General features: G+C 48.8%; 1 protein-coding gene across 4 annotated transcripts in view; it reads right to left on the bottom strand.

Annotated features, from left to right (window-relative positions):
• Positions 1-496: 496 nt before the first annotated feature.
• The window catches only part of CLIP2 (CAP-Gly domain containing linker protein 2), a 128,054-nt gene continuing 113,073 nt past the window's right edge, over positions 497-15,477 (bottom strand). For all 4 annotated transcript variants that reach the window (XM_027861794.1, XM_027861797.1, XM_027861795.1 and 1 more), the window contains 4 exons: positions 15,191-15,350; positions 9,981-10,166; positions 8,548-8,610; positions 497-4,808 (listed from right to left, as the gene is read on the bottom strand). In XM_027861794.1, the coding sequence (XP_027717595.1) occupies positions 4,797-4,808; positions 8,548-8,610; positions 9,981-10,166; positions 15,191-15,350 (421 nt within the window). In that variant the 3' untranslated portion in view covers positions 497-4,796. The remainder of the gene's footprint in view (positions 4,809-8,547; positions 8,611-9,980; positions 10,167-15,190; positions 15,351-15,477) is intronic.

Below are 15,477 nucleotides of genomic sequence, written 5' to 3'. Positions count from 1 at the left end.
GTCAGGGCACCTTTCTCTCTACTTCATCTCCCACCTCCTATCTTCTGATGTGACCCTCCCCCCTGTCTGGTCCTTTTCTCCATATCCCTTCTGAGTATGCTAGCCCCTCCTGCTCTCTGGTGGCACAAACTAGCACCCTTCCTTATGGAATCTCTAGCTTCCTTCAAAGAATCACTCGGGGGCTATCTTTCCTAGTTATTAGCACACTCTCCCTCTGGAAATTATTTTATAGCAAGTATTCAGTATTTACTTACCGGTATGTGTTTTCTCCTCTCCAATAGAATATAAGCAATGTGATGACAAGGAGGATTTCATTTTTGGGTTTGCAACCTCAGTGCCTAGCATATGTAAGGCACTTAATAAATATTTAATTGAATCGACCCAAACTTTGCCTCTCTGGTATTGCCTTGGGCTGAGGTCCGCTGTGACCCCAGCATCTTCCACATTCCAGATCCCACCTCCAGAGAAAAGGGAGCAGCTGCCTCAGGCCAGTGGGTCCCAGACCTCAGCCACAAGTTTATTGTTCTTAGTAGGAACTCACCACACTTTATCAATTCAAGTTTCAGGAAGGGGGAGGGAGGGAAGGGATAAGGGGAGGCTGTGATCCATGGTAACAGACCCGACTGACAGTCTGAAACTCATCAGTTTGTACAACATTTGAACAGAGGAAGACCCAAACAAGACAAAACTAGACCCCCAAACAGACATTATCAGAGAAATCAACTCTCTCTCTCTCTCTCCAGGACTCTGAGTCAGACACAACCCTACCCCAGAGGCCTAAGCGACTGGCTTGCACTGTGCTGGCCCAGGTAAGAGGTCCCCACCCTATTCTATGCCCCAGCTCACCCATCCATCCACAGCCGCCATGATTCTGCTGACAGGAAGTCTACGAGATTTTAGTGAGTTAACCCTTCCCTTCCTAGGTCGCAAAGAGTGGTCAGAACCTGATGAAAGTAACAGAGGATTTGAGCTTGGATTAGGGTGTTAAAAGTTTCCTAAATATGTCGCTGTTTTAACTGAAAACAGCATAGAAGATCCAGGTGGGGCAGGGGGTGTGAACTCTCTAGTGTTGCTCAACCTGCACCAGACATGGGGGGCATATTTCTACATCCGACAGGGTACCTACCTGGGCACAGTTCCTGGGGCGTAACCTTCCTAGCAGCCCTGGGATACTAAAGGAGATTTTCATGATCACTCTTACCTCGGCTTCCTCCTCCCCCAGTCAATGAGGAGATGCGCACTCGATGATGCGAAGGCCCTTACTGGCTCGGAAGCCCGGGACCCCGCAATGGGCCTGTCCCATTGCGTCACAGGGGGACAAGGGAAGAGGGAGTAGGGGTGTCATCAAGTCTCACTGAGGTTCTACGCGGCAGGAAGGCAGCAGTGAACAAGCAGGGGGAAGACTGTTCTTAGCGAGGGGAGGCAAGGACCAGCATGGCTGGAGGAGGGGTATTTATTCTACTGGCCTTGGTCCCCTGGCAATCCTACGAGGGAGGCAACCTGGTATCAAAGAAAGGATTTGGAGGCAGAATACCTGGACTATAGCGCAGAGAGAAGCTGGGTTGGAAGTCAGAGGACCTGAGTCGGAGCCTCGCTACTGGTGTGACCTGGGCCTCGGTTTCCTTATCTGGACGAGTTGGCTTCTGAGGTCCCAACCAGCTCTAATTCTGTCATCCCCTCTATGACCCGGGTTCAAGTCTGGCTCGTCGACTTATTACCTGTGTGACCTAAGGTAAGTCACAACCTCTCTGGACTCGATGATCTGGGGGTCCTTCCAGCTCTAACCCCTATGAGCCTAAGAGGATCCGGGTAAGTGCTGGCCTGCTGGGAACTTTGGTTATTTAATTGGCTGCCCTGCTATTGGAGGGTCCTGTAGAGCACAGAGACAGAAGCAAGATGGCCTTGGGGAAGAGCTGGTTAGTGCTTTGAAGGACCAAGATCCAGGCACCGGTGACCCCGGCCGCTGTCCGTCGGTGGAGACACCAGCCGTCACCCAAACACCTCGTGGGACAGAAAAAAACAGGAGTCATCTCCCCATGTCCTGGGAGGGCTGGTTCCCTAGAACCCAGGGTTGGGGTGTGAGTGGGGTCTCAAGCCAGAGACAGACACCAAATGGAAATCTAGCGCCTCAGAGTCCTGGGGAAGGAGGCCATTGGGTGGTGTATCCATGCATCTGTAGGTATGTTGCACAGGCTTGAGTATGTGAAGGATGTATGCTGTCAGAGTACACTCCCATTGTGGAAACTCCCCTCACTAGGACAGATCTCAACTCATCTGCGACTTAGTACCCAGATTCTGGGGAGTTAGTTGCCTGTGGGTCACAGATGGGATCTAAGTGTCAGAGGCAGATTCGAACCTGAGTCTTCCTCACTCCAAGACCAGACCTCTAGTCTCTGCTTTTGAGATCTGTGATTTCTCTACAATGGGGAATCTCCAACAAGGAAACCCCCGCGTATACAACAAGTGTTAAATGAATGTTTATAAAATGGATTTTTGTCCCTGTAGATGTTGATGTGTCAGGATGTTTGTTTTTAAGGGGAGGGGAAGAAGCCTCTTTTCTGGAATGTCACATCCACCCACAAAACCCCCAGCAGAACACGCACAGACAGCAATGCCTCGGGGGTCTCTCTGAAGCTCATAGGGAAATGCGGCCCGAGAGATTTCTCCCTCAGATTCGGACGGGAACCAAATCAGAGCCGTATAGTTGCTGCCTGAGATTTGAACTCGGGTCTCTCTGGCCAGGGCCAGGCTCCTGATTTTGGTCCGGTTGAGTTGGCTGATGGGTAAGTGATGGGGACAGGGAGGGAGAGAAGTGCATGGAGTACCCCCAGCCTCCCACCCTGACAATGTTCCACGGCATTGCCTTCCTCCTAGCTGGGAAAAGCTGGAATGAGCATGTGTTAGTGCATCACTGTGCTAGCTTATACCTGAGGCCACAAAGGAGGGTGGATTTGGGGTCAGAGGACCGGGTTCGAATCTCTGCCCTTCGTTCTCCAAGTGACCTTAGAAAAAATGATTTCCCCTCTCTTGGCTTACGTTCATCCACCTGTCAGAATGGGATTAGATGAGAGAACCTTTGAGGTCTCATCCCGCTCTAAAGCCTAGCATGTCTCCCTTTGTTGGATCCATGGACAACTGGATGTCCATCAGCCAGTCTAGGCAGCAACTTCCTTCCTGCCCTGCACCTCTCTGTGCCTCAGTTTTCTCTATGAGAGGTTGGCTTCTGAGGGCCCTCCATGATCCCAAGTCACAATCTTCCCGGGCCTCAGTATCTTCATCTACATAATGGGCTGGCTGGAGTAGCTGGCCTCTGGCTTCTTTCCAGCTCCAGAGGAAGGGCGGTATGATTGGCCTCATCCCCAAGCTACGGGGATGGGGTCTCAGTTGGCTGCTCTGTCTAGCAAGAGAGACAACTGAAGCTCTGGGGAGTCCAACGGGGGCTGTCCTCCCTCAGCTCCAAGGAAAGGAACAAATGGGAGGGGGAGGATGCTGGTGCTCCTCATGAGGAGCTGGGACCAGTGTGAGGCCGGCTTAGGCCCAAGAGAACAAGTCTGACGGCATCACGGGATGGCAGTGGGAGCCAATCTTGGCTCAGCTCCTCCCGGCTCCATCCCCAGCCTAGGTCCTCTGGCCAGCCTACCATGGGGGCAGAGGGATGGGTTATAGAGGCCGATGTCTGCACATCTCTTTCCCTCCCAGTTCTCTATTACTGAGGACTTCTTCCTAAGTCTAAGAGCTGGGACGTCCACCCACGCCCCAGGGCTCACAGCTGCAGGCTAGCAGAGGGGGCCAAAGGAAGGTCACGGGGCTGGCCCACCAGCATCTACAATGCCATCTCTCTCACCCACCAGCCGGCTAGCATTAAGCTCGTGCCAACAGCTGAAGGAAGCTAAGCGTGGAGGACCAGGGAGGGCTTAAGACGTGAAAAGGGAAGTCAGGGAGTTAGGTAACTCACCATAACACAGTAAATTTCTCTGAATGGAGGAATGGCATGTATGAAAAGTAGACGAGGTTGGCTGAGGAGGGGACTTGGTACCATGAGTGGCATCACACAGCAGGGAGGAAGGGGGCAAGGGGACCCCCAGGGAGGAAAGTTTCCCACAGACTGCTCACTCCAATCCTTCTGTCTCAGCCGGCGGCTTCATTGGTCTCCCCTGGTGGGCTGGGAGTCAGTGCAGGGATTCCTGTCACCCCAGATGCCCTTTCAAGAACAGCAGCTGTCCTGGGATAGCCCCTCTGTTTCCTGGCTCGCAAGGTCAAGGCCTCTGAGGGTAAGGGGACGCCGGGCAGAGAGGGAGGCCCAGCTCCCCAGGGGCCATGCTCCAAGTTGCTCCTGTTCATGGGGGGGTGGCGAGGCTCATAATTCTGGACTCTCCGAGGCCAGAGTCTTCCCAGCCACACACATATACACTCACAGACACCTTCCACATTGGATTCTAGAAGCCTTCCAGGGCTTCCCCAAGTGTCCAGATCGGAGACTAGAGGCCACAGGGGAGGGGGCAGGGAAGATAGGAGGGGGCCAAACTGGCTCCTACCAGCAGGACCTGTGCCTGTGGACTCCTCCCGGTCAGGGAGGTGGGATACGGGCCGGGAGGTGGGAGAGGGGAGAAGGGAGGGGGATTGTCCACATCTGTTAGTACACTATTGTTACAAACACCATTCCTGTCTCAGAAGGGACAATCTTGGCCAAGTGCCTGGAGGAGAAGCCGGAAGCGAGCGGTAGGGTGCATGGCTGCCCAGGCGAGCGAGTGAATCCGGGCGTGAAATGGGCCTCTCTCCACCTTCTCCTCCTGTGGTCAGTGCTTCTCCTGGAAGAGAGCAAGCAGCAGTTAAGCCCTCATCAGGACCGCCACATCCTCACCTCCAGGCCGTGCCCTGTATGTTAGCCAGGCAGCCAAGACTGCCTGTCAATCTGGAAGATGTGGCTTCCTGTCTGTCTGCTCTTAGGTCACTTACTTAACCTCTCTGGGCCTCAGGCTCCTCAAATGTCAAATAAAGAGCTTGGAATCTTGGTTCCAGAAGCCAGATGATGAAAGACTTCCCTCCTCTCAGGAGAGATTTGGAGGTCTGTGGGTGTGAAATGTCACACAAACTGGAGAGATGAAGTTACCGTGTTAGTCAATTTTATATAACTATTTGCCTTTATTACAAATATACACTACAACTATTATTTCTTTACTATGGGAAAATTTTGGAAAATTTTTTAAAAGTCCTACTCACAATTTCATTTTTTTTAAAATTAAAAAAAAATTTTTTTTTTGCTTTTTGGTGAGGCAGCTGGGGTTAAGTGACTTGCCCAGGGTCACAAAGCTAGTAAGTCAAGTGTCTGAGGCCAGATTTGAACTCAGGTTCTCCTGACTCCAAGGCTGGAGTTCTACCCACTGCACCACCTAGCTGCCCCTCTTACTCCTAATTTTAAATAAAATGAGGCAGGGAGGGCAGGGATAGATTTCAAAATGCCCTTCCAATTCCGAATCCTATGATCCTGGCCATTACTAGGGCCAGCCCTTTCTTCTCTGCCTTGGCGAATTTTACCCATCCTTCAAGACCTAACTCAAATCTTTCTTTCTCCAAGCAGATGTCTCTACCCATAGTGTGGAGTGAGTCATGTGCCCTGACACTCATTCATATGCTGTCCTTACAATGACTTATTTATGTAGCCAATGTTCCTGCCTTGATTATCAGCTATCTTTCGGTGGGGGCTCATAGAATATTAGAGATAGAAGGGAGCCTTGGAGGTCATTCATGGTTCCATGATTCCCTGCCCACAAGCAGCTCATGAAAATCCCCTCTGTTTGAAGGAGGAGGAAGTTATGGCTCAGGGAAAATGGTTTGCCTGGAGTCACACAGGCAGGAGCAGGATTAGAATTTAGAGCTTCTGATTGCTGGTCCAGGGCATACTCCACACCACGTATCTACTCCACAGAATACACACTGATGTCCGACCCAGGGGCCTGGTACACATGTTTGTTTGTTTTGTTGAATCATTTCAGTCATGTCCAACTTTTCATGCCCCCATTTGGGGTTTTCTTGGCAGAGATACTAGAGTAGTTTGCCATTTCCTTCTCCAGCTCATTTTACAGCTGAGGAAACTGAGTCAAACAGAGTGACATGATTTGCCCAGGGTCACAAAGTCTGTAAGTATCTGAGGTCCTCAGATTTCAACCCTGGTCCTCCTGAGTCCAGGCTCAGTGCTCCGTCCACTGAACCCCCGGCACCTGGTACATGTAGTCATACTAATTCCATGAATCTCCTCTATTTGATTGATGTCCTATGTTCCTGTTAATAATCAAAACAATGTTTTGGCTAATGATACAGAACAAAGAGCAGACTAGCTTTGAGTCTGGGTTCAAATCCTGCCTCTGCCATTTTATATCTGTGGGACCTCGGGCAAGTCCCTTCACCTCCGTGTCCTCATAGGTGAAACGCTTGGTGTATATTTGTTTGCATGCTGTCTGCCCCACTGGATTATAGGCTCTTGAGGGCAGGGACTATCTTTTGCCCCTTTATGCATCCAAGGTACTTAGCACCTACTCTGTGTCTGGCACTTGGTAGGCACTTAATGTTTATTGATTGATTGATTGATTGTCATTTCCCCCATTAGATGGTAAGTTCCTTGAAGGCAGGATCCGTCTTTTGCTTCTTTTGATACCTCCCCCCAGAGCTTCCCATATATATAATGTTGTTACATATGATAAGTGCCTGACATATAATAAGGGCTTAATAAATGTTTACTGATTGACATGGCAGCTGAGGTCCCTTGCCATCCTGCCCTGCCCTCCAGCAGAGGCCATGAGCCTGCTAATGATTCCCTCCTAGTCTAAGAGGAAAGTACGGGTCTCTCAGCCTGGTCTTTATTCAGTCCGGTTCTAGTCAGCTTCCTGCTATGTCACTGGTCTGCATATGCTCTATTCCAACCAAACTGGCCACTTGCTGTTCCCTTTATGTCCAGAGGCTTTATCTGCATGTCCTCCCTTAGCCTCTCAGAGGGGCAGCTAGGTGGTGCCATAGTGCAAAGAGCACTGGGCCTGGAGTCAGGAAGACCTGAGTTCAAATCTGACCTCAGATATTTATGAGCTGTGTGACCCTGGGCAAGTCCCTTAATCCTGCTTGTCTCAGTTTCCTCATCAGTAAAATGAGCTGGAGAAGGAAATGGCAAACCACTCCAGTATCTCTGCCAAGAAAACCCCAAATGGGTCACGAGGAGTTGGACACAACTGAAAAACAACTAAACAACCATGAAAGCCTCTCAGAATGCCTAGCTTCCTTCAAGGCTCATTTCAAAGTGCCGCCTCCTATAGAAGGCCTTCCCTGATTGCCCCTTCTGGTTAGTGATTTCTCCCACCTGCATTTACTTACTTATCTGTGTACATGTAAATAGATTTGGAGCTAGTCAAACCTATCATTTTACACATGAGGAAACTGAGGATTAGAGGCAAAAGTGCCTTGCCCCTGGACACATAGCTTCTGAGGGACAGAGATCTTGCACCTTCAGATACAGGGCTCAGTTCACTGGCCCCTAAAGTTTCCCTACACTAGAATGTAAGAGGCTCGAAGGCAAAGACTATAGCACCCGGCACATGGTAGGCACTTAACAGAATGTTTATGAAAAGTGAATGAATGAATGAATGAATGAATGAATGAATGAATGAATGAAGACTATAGAAACCCACAACCCTTAATACATCAGCAAAGGTCGAAGCTGAGGACCAAGCATGATAATGTGGTGAGCTGAAAAGGCGGACCCAAGGGTCCTCCACCCCATCTTGGGCCAAACACCTAATCCCACAGGTGGTCCTCATGTTACGGAATCATGGAACAAGGTCTTGATTAGTACAAATAAAAAATTTCTTGAAGGGGTTGCATGATTCAAATTCATAGTGCAGATTTCCATTGCGCCAGGACCAAGGCCCATATTTTGCGATGATGACAACTTCAAATAGTGAGATTTGAATTCTGTTTTACACACACTAGGGGAGCGAGCTACCTGCTGGCTCCCTACAGTAGCAGGGAGCTGTCATGAGTCAGAAGACCTCGGTTTGATTCCCACCTTTGACACTTTCCAGCTGTGTTACCTTAGGCAAGTCCCTTCACCACGGTGAGCCTCAGTTTTCCCATCTGTAAAATGGGTATAGTAACAGCACCACCTACCTCCCAGGGTTGTTGTGAGGATCAAATGAGATAATATTTGTCAAGGGCTTTGCAAACCTCCAGGGCTAGAGTAATGTCAACTCTTCATTTTTTATTTTTATTTTTAAAGTACTCCCACAATGACTTCCATAATGCAAGAAAACCTTCCCTCGCCTCATTTATCTGTTGGTGAATTTTGAGAAATGAGTTAAAATGTAAGCTTCTTGAGGGCAGGGCTGTTTGGGTCATGTCTTTGAATCCCCCAGTGCCCACCATATAGTAGGCGCTTAATTAATGCTTGTCAATCGCCTGGCTGGTATTTTCCCTTCTTGGACCTGCTTCTTTAAAGAGGGCTTCAGAGGCTCCGCTCAGAATACTCTGCCCGAGAACCGCCCAGGGCAGGGGGCGCTTCCTTACCTCTTGTTTGCGGGTCTTGTCTGGTTGATGGATGCCATTGGTGGAACCAGAATTGCCAATGGTCTGCATATGAGAGACAATTTGTTAGGACATCATAATGAGAGCAGCTTCCATCTCTGTGGTTTACCAAGCACTTTCCCCATAGTGGGAGACAGGGTAAGGATTATCCCCAGATGAGGAAACTGAGGCATAGAGAGGCTGAGGACTGGCCTGGGGTCACCCAGCTAGGACGTGGAGCCAGAGTCCACGGACTCCAAGTCATGCCAACGTTCTTCACATCTGACATCCCTAGTTCTAGTTCATGGGCTCTTTATGTACATGACTCACTCACGGGCCAGGGGCTGGTGAACATTTTCCTAAAAGAGATCATCTCGGACCACCCTAACAGAGAAGAAGCAGCCCAGAATGAAGAGACACACAATTCTAGCCCCATCGATAGATAATGCCTTCAATACTTTTATGTTTTGTCTTTCCCCATTAGATTGTAAGCTCCTTGAGGGCAGGAACTGTCTTTAGTTTTCTAATTTGTTATCCCAGCTCTCAACACAGTGCACATAGTAGGTGCTTAATAAATATTTCCTGAATTGAACTGACCCTAAGCATACAGCTTTGAGAGCAGTCAAGAACGCCAAGTGGCTTCTCTCATTTTCAATGGTGTTGGCCATTCCCTCTACCAAGGCAGATGAGTACATGCGCTGTCATTTAGAGGCTCAGAGAGTTGCCTGGAGACATTGAGAAATGAAGTGATTTGCCCAAGGTCACACAGCCAGGATGTGCCAGAGGCAGACTGGAATTCAGGTCTTTCCGACTCCAAGAATGGCTCTCTAGGTATGTTTTGGAGAGGTGCATGATGGGTGTGCACATGCTGCAACACGAAATTAATGAGTTCTGGAGAAGAATAGGTAGAAAGGAAGTCAATAATGAGATGAGAAGGGCCGGTTATATGGTAAGAGTGAGGGGTGACAGGTGGACAAAGGACAGAGGATCTCAGTGGTAGCCTTGAGAAAGCGAGGAAGGCTCCTAGCCCAGGAGCTAGAAAATTTGGAAGGACTTGGCTGCTAGTTATGCAGGGTGCGCAAGCATGGGTGGGTCATCATGGCAGAGAACTCTTGAACCAATGAGATCACAGCTCCATTGGAATATCTGAGTATTGGGTGATATTTTGGAAGTGGGGAGAGGAGCAAAACCAGAATGTTTACTTGGGATGATGGCTGCCCTCCCTAGACCTGCCTCAAGCATTTGCTACTTGTGTGACTCTGGGCGGGTCACTGGAGGTTGTAGTGACTGGGTAGGGACAATTTGTAAGCCAGACAGGCCATAACTGATCGGGCCCAACCACCTTTGGGAAAACCACCTGCAAAGTGAGCAGAAAGCATAGCCTGGGTGTGCTGCTATCGATTCAGGCTGGCTGGCGCCTGTCCGGGAGGGCTCACCTGGGATTTTTCAGGGGAACTCCTCATGGCCTCCATGAGCTTCTCCATCTGTTGGCCTTGTTCTAGAGCACTGCGTAAGACATCCTCTGTACTGACCAGGCGATGCTGGAGCCGTAGGACCTCCGACTCTGAGGACGGGTCAATCAGGGAATAGCGCCTTTGGTCCGATGCTGATCTCTCTTTGTCCTGGCAGAAGAGATGACTCAGTCAGTCAATCAATTCACAAGAATGTATTAAACCTTTACTATGTGCCAGGTGCTGTGCTGAGACCTGGGGATGCAAAGAAAAGCATAAACAGTCCCTGCCTCCAAGGACATTCTAACGGGAGAGACAACACAACTGTAAAATGATAGGGGAACTCGAGGCAGGTATGAGAATGACTTCCAAGCCCATCTCTTTGGCCCAACTTCTCTCCCAAACCAAATCCATCACGTTCCACCAGAAATAGCCCTGTGTCTGCCTTCCCTATCCCCACAAATGGCACCACCACTTACAAGCTTTTAACCTGGGAGCTACCTTTGACTCCTCTTTCCTTCATTCCCCACATGACAGCTAGCAAGCCATCCAGTCCTGTTGACTATCCTGTGATAACACCTCTCAAATCCATCCCTTCTCCTCCATCTCCACCCCCACCGCTCTAGTCCAGGCTTGCACTGCCTCCATCCAATCAATCCAACCCAAGAGGCATCTCCTAGATGCAAAGCATCCCTCTTGCTTGGATTCCTGCAGGAACTTCCCGGACAGCCTCAGTCTTTCCATCGTCATTCTTTCTGCCTCCAATTTATAAGAATAAAAACATCAGCTCATATGAATATAATCCCTTAAGGTCTACAAGACACTCTCTCAATCACCACAGGCATTATGGTGGAAGGAGTAAGAGATGTGAGGGCAGACGATCTGAGTTATTATCCCAGCTATGCTTACTTACCTCCAACCAACCCAACCAACTAACCAACCAACCAACTCAACCAACTAACCAACCAACCAACCCAACCAACTAGCATTTATTAAACACCCACTTTATGCTAGACACTGGGGATACAAAGGCAAAGAATGAATCAATCCCTCCTTTCAAGGAATTTACTAACTACGTGACCCTGGGCAAATCTCTGTACTTCAGTTTCCACCTCTGTAAAAGGAAGGGACTGGGCTAGAAATTCTTGAAGTTCCCTTCCAGCCCAGGATCCTATGATAGGGAGGCAGCATGCCATAGTGACTCTGGATTCAAATCCCACCACTGACATTATGACCTGTATGACTTTCGGCAAATCATTTCACCTTCTGAGCCTCAGTTTCCTCCCCTGAAAAATGAGGAGGTTGGATCAGATGGCTTCCAAGGTCCCTTCCAGCTCTACGTCTATGGTCCCCTGAACATTGTGATCATGACGAAGGTGTAGGTACGCTGCCCCCTCATCGACTGGTCACCTCCTTTAAACCCCATATGACTTAGCATTTAAATATACAAGGCCCCACATTCTTCCCTAAGCCTGGAGGCAGCTGGCAGTGGCAGAAAGAGAGCCTCGGATGACTCACTTCTGCTTGTGGGCCTTGGTCTCCTTATCTGTAACATGAGGTCCGTAATAGCTGCAGCATCTACTCTACAGGGTTGCTATTCAAGAAAGAACAAAGGTAAATACTATGGAAACCCCAAAGTCCAATATGTCAGTCTTCTGCCTCCATGCAGGTATAGAGTCCATTCTCCGTGCATGGAATGTAAGGGGAAAACAGACTAATTAAAAGATGGGGATTATTTGGTTTACTAAAAGAAAAAAAAAGTCTCCAGTAAATGGCGTTTAAAATAGGATTTGAGACACAAAAAGAGGAGAGACAGATTTAACACACCCTCCCCTAAAACACACAGAATGGAAAAAGAGCGACGCCCACGCAGCGGAATTCTAGAATGCTGGCATCTTTTCAGAGTCACCCGGGGAGCTGGCGTTGCAGGCTCCAGAGCTTGGCTCCAGAGGCCACGGAAGCTCACATGAGCCCACCCGGAGGGTACAAGGATGCTCAGGCAGGCTTTTGTTTTTAAGAGGCCAGTTAGAGAATCATAGAGTAGGACAGCTGGAAAGGACCTTAGAGATCATCGCAGCCAACCCCCTCCTTTTAAAGAGGAGGAAACTGAGGCAGAAAGGGGAACTAGGGATTTGCTGAAGGTCACAGAGGCAGAGAAGGGATCTCCAAGACCAGCCACGGGTATCAGTGGCTACAGTGCTGGTCTTGAGTTCAAATCTAATCTCAGTTACAAGGCAAATCTATAAAATGGGGTAGTAAAATGAGTGAAAGCCAAGGTCTCTTCTGGCTCTAAATCTATGAGTGTACGAACCACTGAGGCCAAAGCAGATCTGAACAGGAGGACATCTCCTCTGCCAACCTCCTGGCAAACAGTTATTCACCTTTTCCTTAAGACCTTCAGAGAAGGAGAACTCACTACCTTCCAAAGAAGTCCGCTCCCCTTTTGGTTATCCCTAGTAGGGAGATGACTAATACTTTGACCCTGCCTCTCTGTAATGGCTGATTCTGTCCTCCAGGGTCCAACATTACCAACCTAATTTCCCATCCATATGACAACCCATCATACATGAAAATGGCTACCATGTTCCACTGAGATTTCTCTTTCCCAGACTTGAAGCTGCTAGGCATCATGCGCAGGATGCAAACCTCCTTCCTCCTCCAAAACCAGGGCTCTTTCCACTATACTACACTGCCCTCCACCTCTTCCTGGGCATTTCCATTTTTCTCAGGGACAATGCATTACAGTAGCGCTTCTCTCAGGGCATGTCATTGCAGACCAGAAAATGTATAAATAACTTGGTTTAATAAGCTCCATGCTCCTCCAGCATATGTGGCGTGGTAATTATAGCATTCACAAAATAAACAAAACTTGCCTGTTACACATATGTACCAACTCTGAAGACACGGCAGATCTGGAATTCACAGAAGACTCAACAAAAACATGTCCTCTTGCCGAAGGACAATGCACACGAGTGAATCTCCCTGTGGTACCACACGAGCACTCCTTGTGCTCAGTCTCTCATGGCAATGGGCAAAACTCCACACAATTAAAACCACTGCCCTGTGGGGATGAAGTGGAAAATGCCTACAGAGCTGACCCTAGCTTCTTCCTTTTTCAGGGGGAGTGGGGTGGGTGGGGAACAGTCCTTTCATCAGTGTGAAAAGAGGAGAAAGAAAACTTTCTTAGCCATTCAAAATGGCACTCACCTTTCAACTCCTCTGTGTGTGTGTGTGTATGTGTGTGTGTGTGTGTGTGTGTGTGTGTGTGTGTGTGTTTCATGGGTTGGAGTCAATCATCTAAAGCAAAAGAGAGACAAGGAGTGCTGTGAGATTCACTCATGGGCATATGGTGGCCATACCTAGGGTAGAAGCCCCTCTGATGGGTGCCAAGGAAAGCAGAACTATCCCTCTTACCCAACTAGACTGATGATCCACAGTTTCCATTCATTCAACAAGCACTGAGTAAGTACCTATTCTGTACCAGGCTACAAAAATAGTAACAAAGCAATCCCCATTCTGAAGGACCTGATATTCCAATGAGGGAAAACACACACATACACACACACACACACACACACACACACACACACACACACACAGAATTTATACTTCATTGATGTTTGTCCTTCATTTCCATAGAGGTCCAACAACATCACAGGGTAATGTCTTAAACAATTTTGGAAGGAAAAGACCTTAGCCACTGGGAGTTCAGAACTGGACATATGTGGGAGATGACTCTGGACCTGACCTCTGAAGGAAATGAGAGATTGTACAGGGCTGAGGTGAGAGGGGAGTACACACCAGGCACGGAGAACCGCTTGTGCAAAGATTCAGAGACTGGAAATGGAATGTTGTGTGAGATAGAATGGCAAAGTGGTTAGTATGTGAGGCGGATTAATGTGAAATAAGGTTGGAATTAGAATGTGAAGGCATCTAAGGTTGAACAGAGGAATGTGTGTTTTATCCTAGAACAAGAGTGATGGGCTTTGGAAAGGTCAATGGGGATGCTGGTAGAGTATGGAGTGCAGATGGGAGACCCTGGAGGTCAAGGCTACTGCAGTAACCTAGGAGGGTGGTAATGAGGGTCTGAACTCACTTGGTAGCCATGGGAGTAGAGAGAAGGGGATGGATGTGAGATGTCACATCGTTAGAATTGATGAGATTTGGCCACTGGTTGGACAGCAGGGACAAGGGAGTTAAGTGTCTGGAATGACTCTGAGTTAGTGAGTCTGGCTGGCATGGAAAGATGGCGGTGTCCTTAACATCACGGCCTTCTTCATTTGCAGGGGTAATAATGAGTAGAGCTCTGTGGGTCAGGACAAGGTCTCATTTCTAAGATTACTTTCTTCTGTTCCCTAGACATGAACCTATCAGCCATACCATAGATATGAGCTGTTGGCCAGGTGGGGGATAATATAGAGGGGTCAGTGTGGTCCGAACTCACGGAGGGACATGCAAAGCAGAACATGGCCCTCCAACAGGGGTGGGCAGTGTCAACTTTCCAATTGAGGGGCAGGATATTATCAATGATCATGCAGCTGCTAGATAAACACACCGCTGCCATCTGCCTGGCTGCTGTGCCCTCCAGACCCCCTGACATTGCTGTCTGCTCAGCCACTGTTAATGACTCCCAAAGATCCTGCTGCTGAAATCTCCATTTTATAGGTGACAATTATGAGACTCTGAGAGTTCACATGACTCACCCACGGCCATGCAGGTCAACTAGTAAGTGACTCAGGTGGGATTTGAACCCAGACGTCCTGATGCCAAGTCCAGCATAAAGCCCACTATATCATGCCACCTTGTTGTATGTATAACTTTTTTTAATTAAAAAGTTAGCAAGTATGTATTTTCTCTTCTCACCTTCCCCTTCCAATTAAGAAGAAAAACAAAACTCCCATAACAAATCTGCAGGGTCAAGCAAAACAAATTCCCTCATTGTCTATGTCCAAAAATATATGTCCCATTCTGTGCCCTGAGTCCACCACCTTTTGGTCAAATCCATGAAACTTAAACTTAATGTTATTTATGGTTTGTTTAGAAAGCATTCTTAAAACGTGTGCTTTCATGTCAATGAGCTGGGAGCCAAATCGTCCCGTCTGTTGGTTGGGATTTTTTTGGGGGAATTCCTCTGTGCATCTTCAGGAAGTACGCCTCCCTCACAACCACCCTCCCAGCATCCCTGGGCCACTCACCAGCACAACCAGTTTCTCCCTCAGCCCTCTGATGTCATCCTTGAGTTTTTGCTCCTTGAGCCGCCACTCGGCCTTGTGAACCTCGCGGCTCAGATCCCTCTCTGGCCCTGGGGAGTGACGATTGGCTTCAAGCAGCAGAGCCCTCAGCTCGTTCAGACTCCTGGACAGGAAACAAACCGAGATGACCGATCACGGCCTGGCGTGTCTCTGCTCTCCAGCTGCAGCAGGTGCCCCAATGTTCCTGGCCCCTTGGAGGCACGTCCCTGCCCCCCAGCTGCAGCAGGCGC

This window comes from Vombatus ursinus, unplaced genomic scaffold, assembly GCF_900497805.2.
Source record: "Vombatus ursinus unplaced genomic scaffold, bare-nosed wombat genome assembly UNPS02014768.1, whole genome shotgun sequence".
NCBI lineage: Eukaryota > Metazoa > Chordata > Mammalia > Diprotodontia > Vombatidae > Vombatus > Vombatus ursinus.
This window is presented reverse-complemented; position numbering and strand designations above follow the sequence as displayed.